The sequence below is a fragment of the Diadema antillarum genome, unplaced genomic scaffold (genome assembly GCF_040938485.1).
Source record: "Diadema antillarum isolate AM-2024a unplaced genomic scaffold, OU_Dant_1.0 seq00001520_RagTag, whole genome shotgun sequence".
Lineage (NCBI taxonomy): Eukaryota > Metazoa > Echinodermata > Echinoidea > Diadematoida > Diadematidae > Diadema > Diadema antillarum.
The window spans coordinates 137,658-153,234 of NW_027272252.1; the positions used below are offsets into that span (position 1 = coordinate 137,658).

General features: G+C 38.4%; 1 protein-coding gene across 1 annotated transcript; it reads right to left on the bottom strand.

The window, feature by feature from the left end:
- Window positions 1-779: 779 nt before the first annotated feature.
- Window positions 780-1,925, bottom strand: LOC139710297 (bombesin receptor subtype-3-like). The gene has a single exon (XM_071622224.1). The coding sequence runs from the start codon at window positions 1,923-1,925 to the stop codon at window positions 780-782; it is 1,146 nt and encodes a 381-aa protein (XP_071478325.1).
- Between the last annotated feature and the right edge of the window lie 13,652 nt (window positions 1,926-15,577).

Below are 15,577 nucleotides of genomic sequence, written 5' to 3' on the forward strand. Positions count from 1 at the left end.
CGACAAGAAATGCAAGCGTACTGTTAATGGTAAGCACATATCAATTTGTAAAGAAGAACATCATGATCATATCTGACATATCAACGCATATGTCACACTCTTACTGTACAAAATAGAAATACATTTCTTACCACAGCAATGAATGTCATGAAAAACTTACTTTACTGTATCCTATTTTGCTGGTGAAGCAAGTACTGAACTCGGCATAAACAAGCAACACACATTTCCAGTGTGCATGACACCATGAGGAGGTCATTGAACTTCCGAGCCAGATGTGTCACACCTCTCGTTGCTTGGCAACTCGAAGCCCTCGGCAGGACCACATCATCGCTCGTTGCGACTCCGTGCCCACTCAAGCTAGTGGCGGAACCGTTCCACACTGAGCAGTTATTCAGTGTGTAGTGCTGAACATGGACAGAGACGTGGATGTTGGCTCCACGACAGAGATCCGTGATCAAGAGATAAATAAAACAATAACAATATTAACAGCACAATTCCCTAGGACTGTGGTCCCTTTGCCTTTGCGGTGAACCACGTATTATCAGCCTAGGTGTTTTTACTTCTCTCTCTTCCTATTTCTCTATTGCTTTCTCCACATATTCATACTTCAAAAATATCACTCCGTATACCAGCAATTGCATCTCCGTCTGTTTGCCTGTCTGTCTGGGTTTTTTTTTTTCTACACACGCACTCACACACACAAACACACACACACACACACACACACACACACACACACACACACAGTTTCAGGGGTCCTCCCAAACTGGCCACCTGTTCTAGTTCAGTTGCGACAGGTGGCTGTTACTTCGAGGGAGTTCGGTCACGCTGGTAGGTGAGCGCGAGTACGATGTGTTCCGCAGTGACATCATGGTCCAGGAGCGTGCCGAGGTTAGCTGGCGCTTGGCGACGGTGGGGCTGCAGCTGGAGCAGGTGAACAGACTTCGCAGGTGGAGACGGTAATTGGAGCTCATCACGAAGAGGATGATGGGATTGAGGCACGAGCCAAGAATGGGCAACAAATAGTGCATGTCGAAGAGACAGTACATGGCCGGCTTGCCGAACACAACGGGGTCGAAACCGAACTCGAACCACAGCACGAAGAGATAAAATGGCAGCCAACAGATGGCGAAGCAGACTGCAGCGATGAGGATGATCATGGCCAGGCGAGTGCGGGATCGCATGCGCTTCTCGTTTCCTCCCTGTCGGACCCGCGACTCGAGCTTGAACGAGCCGTGCAGGAGGGCAACGGCGGTGAGGGTGTAGAAAACCGATATCACCACGAGTGGTATTAGGTAGAGTCCCACGAACAGAATCACGTAGTACACCTTGGTTTGCACACTCTGGTAGGGCAATCCGCATCCTCCGTGCTTTGTTGTCGTGAAAGCAACGGCAGGAATGGCAAAGACGGTGGACAACACCCATATCCCAGCTGCTAGGCCTATAGTCCTGCGGGTTGAGTTACTCTGGCGCTGCTGCAGCGGCCGGGCAATGGCGTAAAACCGATCCGTGCTGAGTGCGGTCAGCGTGAAAACAGACACTCCCTGTGATATGAACTGCAATGCGTTCACAAATCTGCACAATCCAAAGTTCCAGGCAAATGACCCCACCAGGTAATTGGCGATGTAGAACGGGACATTGAGCGCGAGATATAAGAAATCGCCGACGGAGAGATTTAGAATGAGGAGGTTAGGTATGTTTCGCATGTCCCGATTTCTGAGCACAATGTAAATAAGTCCCCCATTGCCCAACGTGCCGACAATGACCGCACAGATCATAAAGATCGGAGCCGCTAGTGATAGCGAGGGATCCTCGTCTGCTGGTATGTAAGTCTCATTCGTGTCATAGCTGTAATTCCCCAACGCCAACTGCGAGTCGGACTCTCCGACACGAGCCATGGTGGGAACAAAAATGTTGCGGCACATGGCGCACGGTGGCGTCTTAAGCGAGACGTCGGACAGTGAAGGGGGGGGGGCACAAATTGTTGTCTTCAGTAATGATGAGCAGCGGGCGACGAATCCACGTGCGACCGCGAGAACCAATGCTGCTCCGTCTATAAAACGCTTAAATGATCGATATCAATGCGGACGCAAATGCACGATTGTTATTGGTCTGAGAGATGCATACGTCACATTTCTCGTGAAAGAGAGTTTTTTGGTCATAAGAGACGCATCTACCAATCAGACATTAGAAAATTTCAACAGCTGGAAACATCCCTCTCTCGCCCAGGTGAAAAACAATGACGACTATTCGCACTTATTATCCTGCAGAGTATAATCGGGTAGGGAAGGGACACTCGTTGAAAAATAAAGATCGCCTGGTTTATCATCCACGGTTTAACGACTTGAACACGATATAAGACCTGATCGCTCGTTTGTTAGCGTGTTTCCTCGCTTGCTATCCGATTCAGATTGTGTCGAGACATGAACATAGTCAGATTCCAGTGTTCTCTTCGAAATATCACAGTAATCGAAATAGCACAGGGAGCAGTTTATTGAGGATATACTTCGCAGAATTATCATTAAAGGTATAACATGCTTGTATATCGGGTCATTAGGCATAATTGGATATAATACGTCAAATACATTATATCAATTTGCTCGCTAAGCAGGAATTCCTGGAGACCTTTGATTAATTTATTGGTGGAGAAATCTCCCTCCCATAAGCCGATGCGCCTGATCGTTTAATCAGAATTGACGTTCTGAATTTGTTTTCTTATGAAGGGATTGTCTTTTATTGCCAGTTTGTGACGTACAATTCTCTCACTCTTTCTCACTTTTGAAAGCTTAGTCTTGAATGTCCCTTACCATCAATATTACTTTTCCTCGTATGCGAAAGTTCGTCTTCCGGAGTATCGACGATTACTTTCGCTCAGGGAAGAAAACGGAAAAGACAGTTATCTGTCCTTGTTCTGTCACATCAAATTCTGTCTTCTGCTGTCTTTGTGACGTGCCCGATGATCGCAGGTGAACTCCGAGTGAAAGGACCGTTAACGAAGAGTTGGTTTTGCTTATCAACACATTCTCCGAAATTCGTAGATACTGTTTGATGAATCCTCACTGTTCGCCGTCAGGGTACGACGAAAAACACACAAATGCACACACGCCACTACTCGCAAATTGGCACCTCCTAATGATCACAGATGCTCGCTTGTCGTGCAATCATGATGAGTTTCGCAGCACTTCATCGTGGTCAAGCTTTTACGCCAAGGTTGATACGCGGTGAAGATTTTTCATGTCCACCATAGCTTCGGGCCATATATCTGCAAGAGAAAAGAAAAGAAACAACAAGAGGGATGACAACAAAGAATTGACTGGCATCCCATAAAATCTCTGAACAAGCATTAAACATTTTCTGAACCACAGTACTATTAGTAATTGAAAATTAAAAAAAAAATGAAGTAAAAAATGCAAGCAGTATACTGATCGATAAGATATCTTATTTTGTTTATAAGTATTTTACGCGGTTAGTCGAAACACTTTTCGTGCCTTGTAGTCCAACATATTCTATATTCAAACATCTAAAGCGGCAATTGAGATGCAGGCAAAGCCCACTACTATGAATGAGGAAGATTTTATTTTCAAAAGGAAGGTTGGTGCAAGAAAGACAAAGTCAATGTTCCTAAATTTATCCCAATAGAAAACTTTATGTCTATCCCAAGAGGACAATGAAGAATTCACAAAGAATAGGTAAGGCTTTGAGAAAATAACAAGAAACTAGATGATTTATATTTTCTAACTCCAAATCACGTTATATTATTGACAAACGGGCAAATACAAAGTTTAGTGATGAGCGACAGTTTTTGTCATTTTTCGTTGATGTTGTTGTTATTGTTTTTATTTTGTATCAGATTGAGACAAAATCAAATACGTAAGAATAGGCGTATAACGATAGACATATTAAACAGTTCATTAGAAACGTAGAAAATCAATGTCTGTATACACAATTTTCTATCATATCTAGCATCTTGCATCAATATGTGTTTGCGTAAATTAATTCAATATGAATTAGTATGTATACATACATACATAATTATAAAATCATGGGTGTGTCTGTGTGTGTGTGTAAACTCGTGTTTGTGTTTAAAACTACACACTTCACCAATTCCATATTACGAACATTTTCTTTTAATTTTCTTTTAGTTAAAACGTATTCATCCTATTTTTCTAACTGCCCACGTGTAAAAGGAATGTCTGCATAGTATTCCTATTGCAATTTCAAAATAGTAGTAGCATTTGTACTTTGATATAACACAGGATAAGCTTAATGAGTGCAGCAAGTTTCAGTTTCATCGGATGACTCCGTTTCAATGGATGATATAATTTCAGATCCCCCACAAGGCGGAGTCAGAGCACTTGACGGGGAAATCAGCTTTCAAGAAGTTGGATTTTTCATCTTTCGTTTTCTTGGCACAAGAATATTATATTGGAAGAGTCGTTTTAATACTGTATCATTTTTAAAGCTTAGAATCTTTCCCTTCAATTCCTGAACTTGAAGTAAGAGAATTTTCCTGGGCGACTTTCTGTTGGCTGGGTAAATCAAGAGCGCACAGAATACGAGAAGAGAGAAAGAGTACGTGTGTAAGAGAAAATGACAGACAGACAGACAGACAGACAGACCGACAGACAGAAATGTTTGTATTCTTGATTAAAAAATGATCACCACAGGAGGTACATAATTATTCTTCCCGTAGGGTCATAAAAAAGAAGAAGAAAAACGTTTCCAAGTACTTATTTCAGATTGCTTATGCGCTTCATTTTTTGTGAATGAAATCAGATAGAACCTCGTTATCCCAAATAGCAGCCCTGGAGCCATCGGGCGAAAGCAAATCATGAAGGGGAGGAGACCCCGCTGAACTTTCAGCAGCAGGCCGAACGCGCAATAATGCAATATGCAGGTGGAATTAGTATCAATAATATTCCGGATGGGCTTTATCCGTCCTGTCCTTTACCATGTTCACTGTACATGTAATCTGAAATGCAAACAATGGAGTACAGAGTGCTCCCGTTATAACGAAATCCTCAGGACCGGCAGATCGATCTTCTTCTCTCTTTTTTTTTTTTCTTCTTTTCCTTCTTCGTCTTCTTCTTCTTCTTCTTCTTCATCATCATCTCTTTTTTTCTTCGTTTTCTTTGTTTTCGCGAATTAAACAAATGCTTGTGAAATAGTTTTGGGATTATTATAGACGCTCTCATGCTAGAAATCGAGTGTTCAATATCTAAATCAAATTGAGCTTTAATTTCGTTTTCTAGTGGAAGAGCAGCGAAATCAAACTCAAATTCATGTCCATTTCTTTGAATAATGTTTGTGTTTGGTTTTTTTTTCTAGAAAATATGAAGGGACTCAGTAAAAAGCAATCTGTGGATCGACTGAAAAAAGTTTCAATACGAACTGGAATAACGGGATAAAAAAAAAAGAAACGATGGATTAAGAAAAAAGAACACAACAATGGTTAAATGGAAGCTTTGATAAATAATATGGACATTAAACAGGAAGAACACAGCCTACGAGAGACGATTTCAGGCTAAAGGAGTGAGAAATAAGGGTTCATCATCTGTACTCCCTACGTGCATTACAGGTAGCTACCAGCACATCTGTGTAGCGCATTATCTAGTGATGTACATCCGTTCTCATTCGTAGTTATCCATTCATTCGGTTTGCTATAGCTGTCAGTGCGAGGAACCCAGCAGCTCAACTCTTGTTGCAGAGTCGACGAATCAATTCCTAGGAACCTAACCCTCCGCGGTCGCTAGATGGCGTTATTCTCGTCAATTGTCTGTAATATTTGACAACGGTAGTGCAGGAAACATTGAAATTTTCTCTAATTCTCGTCATCATCATATTAACAATGTCTAGGATTAAAGCTTGACAACAATCCATATGTCTATTATGTTTATATGAGCCGTTGTCATAATATACCTGACTTAGGTTACCTCGAGCTATAACCTCAAACTTATTTTGTGATTAGAATTTGTTGTATTTCAATATTTTGGAAGTGTAAGTGTGAGAGAAACTTGCCAGGTATTTTTGTTACGCTCATATCCATTTTATTTAAGTTGTTTGTGAAAAACATTTATTTGCTTGATTTCATTTCAGTCGGGTCTTCAATGTTTTAGACAAAATAGAAGACATATTATTGCGTTTAATTGCCAATTTGTATTTATCAGTCTCCCCGACAAAGAGAAATGGGCATCTAAATGTTCAAATCAAGTTCTTGATAAGGAAAATATTATTATTGCCGTGGTTGTAATGTGAACGGTCCAACTACAACTATACTATGTCAATGCAATTTTATGTCAACCCGTTTGGACTCAACGTCAATCCAGATATAAAATCTACGTCGGTTTACTGTTTCACACCTGGGTCCAGGCTAGTAAAACAAAAACGAAACACACCATGACTTCTGACGGAACTATACCTTGCTAGTTTTAATGATCATAATGCGTCCATACGTTAGCTCTCTCTCATAACACCATATTCTCAATCCATGTTTGATAAAATATACATTGCATCCCCCATACTCTCACAACGTAGTGCAGTCTACCAAAATATAATATGAAACTTACATTGAGTCCTCAGTCTTTTATTAGAGCACAAGATTTGTTGTTGTTGTTTTATCTGAATTTACATGCATCGAAGACTATTTATTTTCTCTCCACAAATAACAAGTTTTTCTAGGCCTCTCATCACTAGAGTTGAATACATTATGCAATTGAGTATATGAATATAAGAACGACCCAAGTCCAATTTTTGGCCAAATTCAGTTTGACATGGGAAATTGTAGCGTATGCATGGACTCATCTTGTGTGCAAATGATAAATCCTAATTACCCCCGGAAGTGCCTGAAATGAATGAGTTAAATCTTATATTAATGTAAGAATGAAGGACTTGGGTCATTCTTACATTCATATAATAGCGCCCTCTCTCATCCTTCTCCCATCTCTATAGCAGAATATCATGTATATGAATCAAAGAACGACCCAAGTCCACCACACATCTAATGGCCTCTCCACAATTAATGTAAATGTTAATTGTCATAATAATGTATGTTCTAATTTGTATATACAATGTTGCCTTCCCATCACTGTTAAATAGAATATTATTGGACAAATAAAAAAGATATGAAGTTTTTTTTAGTTTACTCGAAATGATCTTCCATGGACTTGGTTCGTTCTTATATTCATATACTCAATTATCAAAGTTAAAAGAGAAATTCCACTCAACATTCTGTAGTTGAGTTTAATGAATGGAGAACGATAGGGAGAAAATAATATCTTTATGGTATTAAAAAATCATATGATTTTATTTCATATTTTCATATATTTTATTTTTGTAATGGTGAAAATATCATCGAAATAGGATATAAAACAATGTAGCATAATAAGAAAAAAAAATATGCTCTTATAAAATAATGATATCACAATCACCACTAAATAACGTCCGGTTGAGATTTGTTTGTAAAGCAAACACAGATTAACAAAAGTCTTCAGGAGGGCGCTCGCTATGGAGGTTTGAGGAGGTATTTTTGTGAAGCTCCGGGAAGTCTACCCCAAATTCATCGAAATAACATACAAATGAACTAGTTACATCCCGTAGTTTTGTAACCTACTATGACTACGAGAAAAGGAGAAAAAGTGCCATCGAGAGAACCATATTCGCTCCGGCAAAAACGGGAAAAAGGAAAAACCCCAGCTCGACCCACCGTGGCAACTCGGACAAACCCACGCACACAAGCTGCAGACGTCTCATCTTCACCTGTACAACAAACGGACGCCAGGCCCATACACTCCACGAACGACAGGCCTATACATTCCATGGACGATAGCCCTGTACATTCTGTGGACGACTCAGCGAATTCAAATATGGCGTCATCCCCAGTTGACTGGGTAAGTCGAGCTGTCTTCCACGAAACAACTAACAAAATCATTGATAAACTTGACTCTCTCAATACCAATATAGTTGCAATGAGAAGTGAATTATCTGATATGCGTGCATCATTAACGGATTTACAGGTGGCAGCTGCCGATTCTTCCGCTAGATTAACCAAAATAGAGAACGAATCTTTGCCTGAAATGAAAAAGGAGAATGTGAAAGTTGAAACTGAACTGAGAGAAAAGATCCTTGCTCTTGAGATCCACGACAGAAAAATGAACCTACTGATATATGGGGTAGAAAAAAAGTCTGGAGTAACAACTATTGAAGCTGTGAGGAATGTGATAAAGGAGCTGAAATTTTCATCGGAAGAGGCCAACAACATGTTTCTGGTGAACGCCCACCGTCTTCCACGTCGACCTCCCCCGGGGGGAGAGGAAGGGCAGCGCGGACCCGACCCAATAATTGTCCGATTCGGATCCATGATTGACCGGGACGCAATACTCGGAGCTTTTCAACAAGCCCAGGTGCGAGCAACCAATCCCAGGGACCCGCGCACCCCCCGTCCGACCTTCCGCATTGTCACTGATCTTCCCGCGCAACTTAAGAGACGGCGTTTCATGCTGGAACAGACGGCCTATCAACTGCGGAAAAAAGAAAACAAATCAACACGAATTAAGCTAGTTGGAGTCAAACTACAGCTCGAATGTAAGGGGAAGGGCTCCACTGCAGCTTGGCGACCAGTGAGCGAATGATGTTTTTTTTTTTTTTTTTTCGACATTTTTGGCAAGAATAAGAATAATAATGAATTCAAACAGCTATGAACAACAGCCCATGTGCCAGATTCTTAGAAAAAATAAAACGAAATATTGATGTTGTACAGTACATTTGTAGTTGCATATATATGCATACATATAGTACGATGTACATGTATGTAGTTTGACAGGTGCTGCTCAGAGAAGACGCCGCTCCGCAGATACTTTTTGTAAATGGAGACGGATATCACTATCAAAATAATATGGATGTAAACAGTTAATACTGATCTAATAATGTTACGTTTTGAGCTTGTTTCAATATATATATATATATATATATATATATATATTTTTTTTTTTTTTTTTTTTTTTTTTTTTTTGCTGATATGGAGTGATATTGAACAGAGAATTGTTCGTGTTTACCAGGGGTGATGTTTCTGATACAGTATGCATGAACGTGCAAATGAATAACCAGATATTCCGTTTAAGTTTCCTGTTTTGAATATGGGGCGGTGTTTTTGCATGGTTTGAAAGGACGGTTTGCTTTTGAACACCTGTTTACTAGGGGTGGTGCTTTCTGTCATGTGGGAATGTGTTGTCTTTTTGAACATGAAGCTTTGCTCTTGCATGGTTGGAAGGGACGGGTTGGTTTTCACACCTTATTCTTGATTTGCAAATACATGTGTCATGTATGTATGTGCATGTGTGTGCAGGGATATTGATGTGCGTTTAATGTTTATTATACACATGCATGCATAATATGTACATGTCTAAGACATTATGGTGGTTTGTTTGAAGCATTTTCAGGGTTCACTTGGCCTGATATTCATATCAGACATGAGTACATTTATGTTGGTAAAAAGCACTGGTCTGCGAGCTGCAGAGAAAACAACGTTCAATGTCACGCAGAGGTGCCACCATTCCCTTGCGTCTCCTTTTATGCATGACACCTGCTGTACAAGACATAGTATACTGTGAAGGGATGACACATGCTAATTGTAATTATGTCATTTGCAGGTAGAAATTTCATCTAAGTGGCGACGGTATTATTTAAATATGTTATGAGTTTGTTTCAACTTGCTCTGCTGAAATGGAGTGGTATTGAACGGAGAATCGTTCGTGTTTACCAGGGGTGATGTTTCTGTCAAGCAAGAACATGCAAATGAACAGCCAGATATTCTGTAAGTTTCTTTTCTTTTTTTTTTTCTCTCTTTTAATTATGGGGCTGTGTTTTTGCAGGGTTGCCAGGGACAGTTTGGTTTTTAACACTTGTGAAAGTTCATACAGGTTGGTTTATTCATGATTGGGTTGCATACATGTACACGTGTACGTATGTACATTGTATGTGCATGTGTGGGTACTGAAAAGGATGTGTTTCCATGTTTATAGAATACATGCATGCATAATATGTACATGTCTATGACATTATAGTAGTTTGTTTGGGGTATTTTTCAGGGTTCATTTGGCATGATATGCAAAACAGACACTAGCATTTTGGTAAAAAACATAGGTCTTCGGGCTGCAGAGGTGTAATTGAAAACTGTGTACATTCTAATTGTAAATGTGTCATGCAGAGGTGCCACCATTCCCTTGTCTCGTTTTGTGCATGACACCTGCTGACGCTCTGCTGTACAAGTGTACTGTGAAGGGATGACACATGCTAATTGTAATTGTGTTATGCACAGGAAAATATTCATCTAAATGGCGGCGGTATTATTTGTGGTCAGTGTGATCAAGACAATAATGGATGCTGAAGTTAATAGTGATTTTAACATGTTAAGAGTTTGTTTCAATTTGTTCTGCTGATATGGAGTGGTATTGAATGGAGAATTGTTCGTGTTTACCAGGGGTGATGTTTCTGATACAGTATGCATGAACGTGCAAATGAATAGCCAGATATTCCGTTTAAGTTTCCTGTTTTGAATATGGGGCGGTATTTTTGCATGGTTTGAAAGGACGGTTTGCTTTTGAACACCTGTGAAAGTTCACACAGGTATAGGTTTATTCATGATTGAATTCCAAATATACGTATGTATGTGCATGTGTGGGTACTGAAAAGGATGTGTTTCTATGTTTATAGAATACATGCATGCATTATAAATTTTTGTACATGACATTATTCTAGTTTGTTTGAGGAATTTCTCAGGGTTCATTTGGCCTCATATGCAAAACAGACATTAGCATTTTGGTAAAAAGCATCGGTCTGCGGGCTGCAGAGGTGTAATTGAAAACTGTGTACATTCTAATTGTAATTGTGTCACACAGAGGTGCCACCATTCCCTTTGCGTCTCGTTTTGTGCATGACACCTGCTGTACAAGACTTAGTGTACTGTGAAGGGATGACACATGCTAATTGTAATTATGTTATGCACGGGAAAATATTTCATAAAAATGGCGGCGGTATTATTTGCGGTCAATGTGATCAAGCCAATAATGGATGCATAAGTTAATAGTGATTTTAATATGTTAAAAGTTTGTTTCAATCTGCTCTGCTGATATGGAGTGGTACTGAACGGAGAATTGTTCGTGTTTACCAGGGGTGATGTTTCTGTCATGCATGAAAGTGCAAATGAATAGCCAGATATTCCGTAAGTTTCCTTTTGTTTTTGAATATGGGGCGGTGTTTTTGAACGGTTTCAAAGGACAGTTGGGTTTTCAGCACTAATGCCTCTTGTGAAAGTTCACACAGGTTAGTCTATTATACGTATCTACATGTGTGTGCATGTGTGGGTATGGACAAGGATGTGTTTCTATGTTTATAAAACACACGCACGCATAATGTACATGTATGTGACATTATTGTAGTTTGTTTGAAGTATTTTCAGGATTCACATGGCCTGATATGCATGTAAACAGGCATGAGTATGTAGGTAAAAAACATATATCTGCTGGATGCAGAGGTGTATTTGAAAACTGTGTACATGTACATTCTACATTTGTAATTGTAATTGTGTCACGCAGAGGTGCCGTCATTCCCCTGCGTCTCGGTTTGTGCATGACACCGGTTATACAAGTGTACTGTGAAGGGATGATACATGCTAATTGCAATTGTGTCACGCAGAGGTTGGTATTTCTTTTATGGGTGGATATCACTTGGGGTCAGTGTAATCAAGACAATATGGATGCTAAAGTTAATAGTGATTCTAATATTATGTTAAAGGGATAGTACAGTGTTGGTGGAGTTGAAAATTGGGCTTTTGGCTTTTTGTGAGATACCAGGAAGACTCTTGGGACATAGTACAGAGCGTACCATTTTAGGAGGAATTCGGGGTTTGTTCGGTGGGGATCGGGTTTGGAATGGCTGGGGCATCCAAAAGCAGAGTGAAACACAGCAATCGTAATAAAATGTGGGTCCCACACTTTATTGGAATCGCTCTGTTTTGGATGTCTCGGGCGTTTCGGGGCCGGTTTTCTTCGGATAGACGTTGAATTTCTCATGGAATTACATGCTTTTTCATATTTCATAGGAGGTTTCTCATTATCTCACCAAAAAATGTTGGAAACCTGAAATTGGGTCTCAACCAGAACTGTATAATCCCTTTAAGAGTTAGTTTCAGTTTGCTTTGCTGATATGCAGTGACATTGAACAGAGAATTGTTCGTGTTTACCAAGGGTGATGTTTTTTGACATGCATGAACGTGCAAATGAATAGGCAGATATTCCACATGTTTTCCTTTTGAATATGGGGCTATGTTTTTGCATGGCGGAAAGGGATAGGTTGGTTTTCAACACCTGTGAATGCTCACACAGGTTGGTTTATTCATGACTGGGTTGCAAAAGTGTATATCATACATGTATGTGCATGTGTGTGTATGGATATGGATGTGTTATTATACATTATATGTCTATACATACATGTATGCATAATATATACATGTTTATGACATTATATGGTAGTTTTGTTTGAAGTATTTTCAGGGTTCCCTCGACCCGAGATACATGACAGACACGAATACGTTGGTACGAGGCATACGCGGGCTACAGGGGTGTACTAGTATTTGAAAGCAGTGTGTACATGCTAATTTTAATTGTTTCACGCAGAGGTGCCACCATTTCGTGGCATCTCGGTTTGCAAACATTTTTTCTAAGTACTCTGGGGGTAGGTGTTCCCATGGAGCTTCTTTTGGGGTTTTGGGTTTATTTTATCTTTAATTGTTGTTGAGGGGTCGCTTGAGACTCTTCGGGTAAGCAACCGAGTTTTGGTTAGCACGCCCTCTCCCGTGTGTGTTTTGCTATTTGTCTTTTGTAGTCTATTGTGTGTAATTCATTTGAAAACTACTTCCACAGGTTGTCCTTTTGCACGTTTTCTGAAGGTATATTTACCTAATGCAGGATAATGTAAAATTTATTTCGATGAATTGTCGTGGCCTAGCGAATAGCCAAAAAAGGCAAGATGTTTTGTCTTATCTGAAGTCAAAAAAGTATGATGTTTGTTGTATTCAAGACACTCATTTTATACCGAGCACTGAGGCAGAAATCCGTAAGGAATGGAAAGGTGAATGTTTTCTTTCATGTAATACCTCAAACTCAAGAGGTGTCGCCATATTATTTAAAGACACAATCCCAGTAAAAGTTAATAGAGTTATGATAGATAAAACAGGAAACTTTGTGATATTAGATTTGAAATTATATGAATATAATCTGACATTTATATCTTTATATGGTCCGAATACTGATAAACCTGATTTTTTTGTTGACCTTCAAAAGATTATATTAGAATTCGAAAACCCACATACTATCCTTTGTGGTGATTGGAACTTAGTTCAGGATACAACCCTCGATACATATAATTATGTACATGTAAATAACCCTAGGGCCAAAAAACAATTAGACACAATGAAAAATGATTTAAGTTTATGTGATCCATGGAGAATATGTAATCCGGATGAAAGATGTTATACGTGGCGGCAACAAAATCCCTTTAAACAAAGTAGATTAGACTTCTTTTTGATATCCTCCGAATTGCTCTCTTTAGTTTGTAACACTGATATTTCTTCAGGTTACCGTACTGACCATGCTAAAGTTTCTCTTAGTTTAAATCTTAATGAGTTTAAACGGGGACCAGGGTTTTGGAAATTTAATAATATTTTATTGAAAGATGAAATATATGTTCAGAAAATTAAACAAATTATAAAAGATACAATTATATTTTATGCAAAGGGAAATGTCCAGTTTGATCACAGTGACAACGTAATTGGTGAATGTCAGCTGACTGTTAATGATCAGTTATTTTTTGAAACTTTAATGATGATAATACGTGGGGAAACTATTTCTTACGCTTCTTATATTAAAAAGCAAAATATTGATAGAGAAAAGGAATTGGAGAAAAATATAGAAAATTTAGAAGAAAAATTATTACTGTGTAATGATAAAAGCGAAATATTAGATGAAATAAATAAACAGAAAGAAGAATTTGAAATATTACGCTCAAAAGAAAATGAAAGAATCGCAATGAGAAGCAGGATTAAGTGGATGGAATTAGGAGAGAAGCCCTCAAAGTATTTCTTAACCTTGGAAAAACAGAATAATGTTAATAGACAAATTCGTCAGCTCTTTTGTGAAAATGATATTATTATGAATCAGTGCGATATACAGAAAGAAGTGTTTAAGTTTTATTCCAGTTTGTATGAAGAAAAAGAAACCACAGATGTAGATTTAGACTTATTATTGTCATCTTCTGACATACCAAAACTATCACAACAAATGTCGTTATCATTAGAAGGTCCCTTAAATGAAGAAGAGGTATACTCTGTGTTAAAAAATATGAAATGTAACAAATCTCCCGGATTAGACGGTTTTACCGTGGAGTTTTATCGTGTTTTTTGGAAGGAAATAAAATCTTTTTTGTTAAATTCCTTAAATTATGCTTATTTTTCAGGACAAATGTCGGGAGCACAAAAAATGGGAGTAATCACATTAATTCCAAAAGTAAATCAACCCCGACAGTTTCTAAAGAATTGGCGTCCAATTTCTTTATTGAATGTAATATATAAACTGGCATCTGGTTGTATAGCAAACAGATTTAAGACATTTTTATCATATTTGATACATGGAAATCAAACCGGATTTTTGGAAGGTCGATACATTGGTGAAAATATTCGTTTACTGTATGATATACTTTTATATACAGAGTTACATGATATACCAGGTTTGTTACTTTTAATTGACTTCGAAAAGGCTTTTGATTCTGTGTCTCATAAGTTTCTTTTTAAAGTTTTAGATTTTTTTAACTTTGGCCAATCTATGAAAAAATGGGTTCAGTTGTTTTACAACAATGCTACTTCCAGTGTTTTAGTGAACGGTTATTTTACAGATAGATTCAAAATAGAACAGGGCTGTCGACAAGGAGATCCCTTGTCACCCTACCTTTTTCTGTTGGTCAGTGAAATTCTTGGAATTATGATTAGGCACACAAATTCTGTGGTTGGGTTGCAAATTAATGAAAAAAATTTTAAAGTATTACAATACGCAGATGATACACTTTTAACACTTAACGGATCAGATCAAGATCTAAAAGATGCTCTTGAGATTTTTGATACTTTTGCTAACATATCGAATTTAAGAATTAACCCCAGAAAGACTAAAATAATATGGATAGGAAAGAATCGGAATTGTAGAATTAAATTATTGGAAGATTGTAATTTTGACTGGATTTTTCAGGGTAGGTACTTTAGGTACCTGGGAATAGAATTTTCAGTTAAATTATATGAAATGGTTGAACAAAATTATTGTGAAAAAATGAAAGATATTACAAACACAATGACCTCCTGGTCTAAACGATCACTTACTGTTTTAGGAAGAATTACTGTAGTTAAATCATTATTGATGTCAAAATTAAATTATTTGTTGTTATCACTTCCTGAACCAAATTTTAAAACATTGACAGATATAAATCGTTGTTTTTATTCGTTTATATGGGAAAATAAACCTGATAAAATAAATAGAAATCA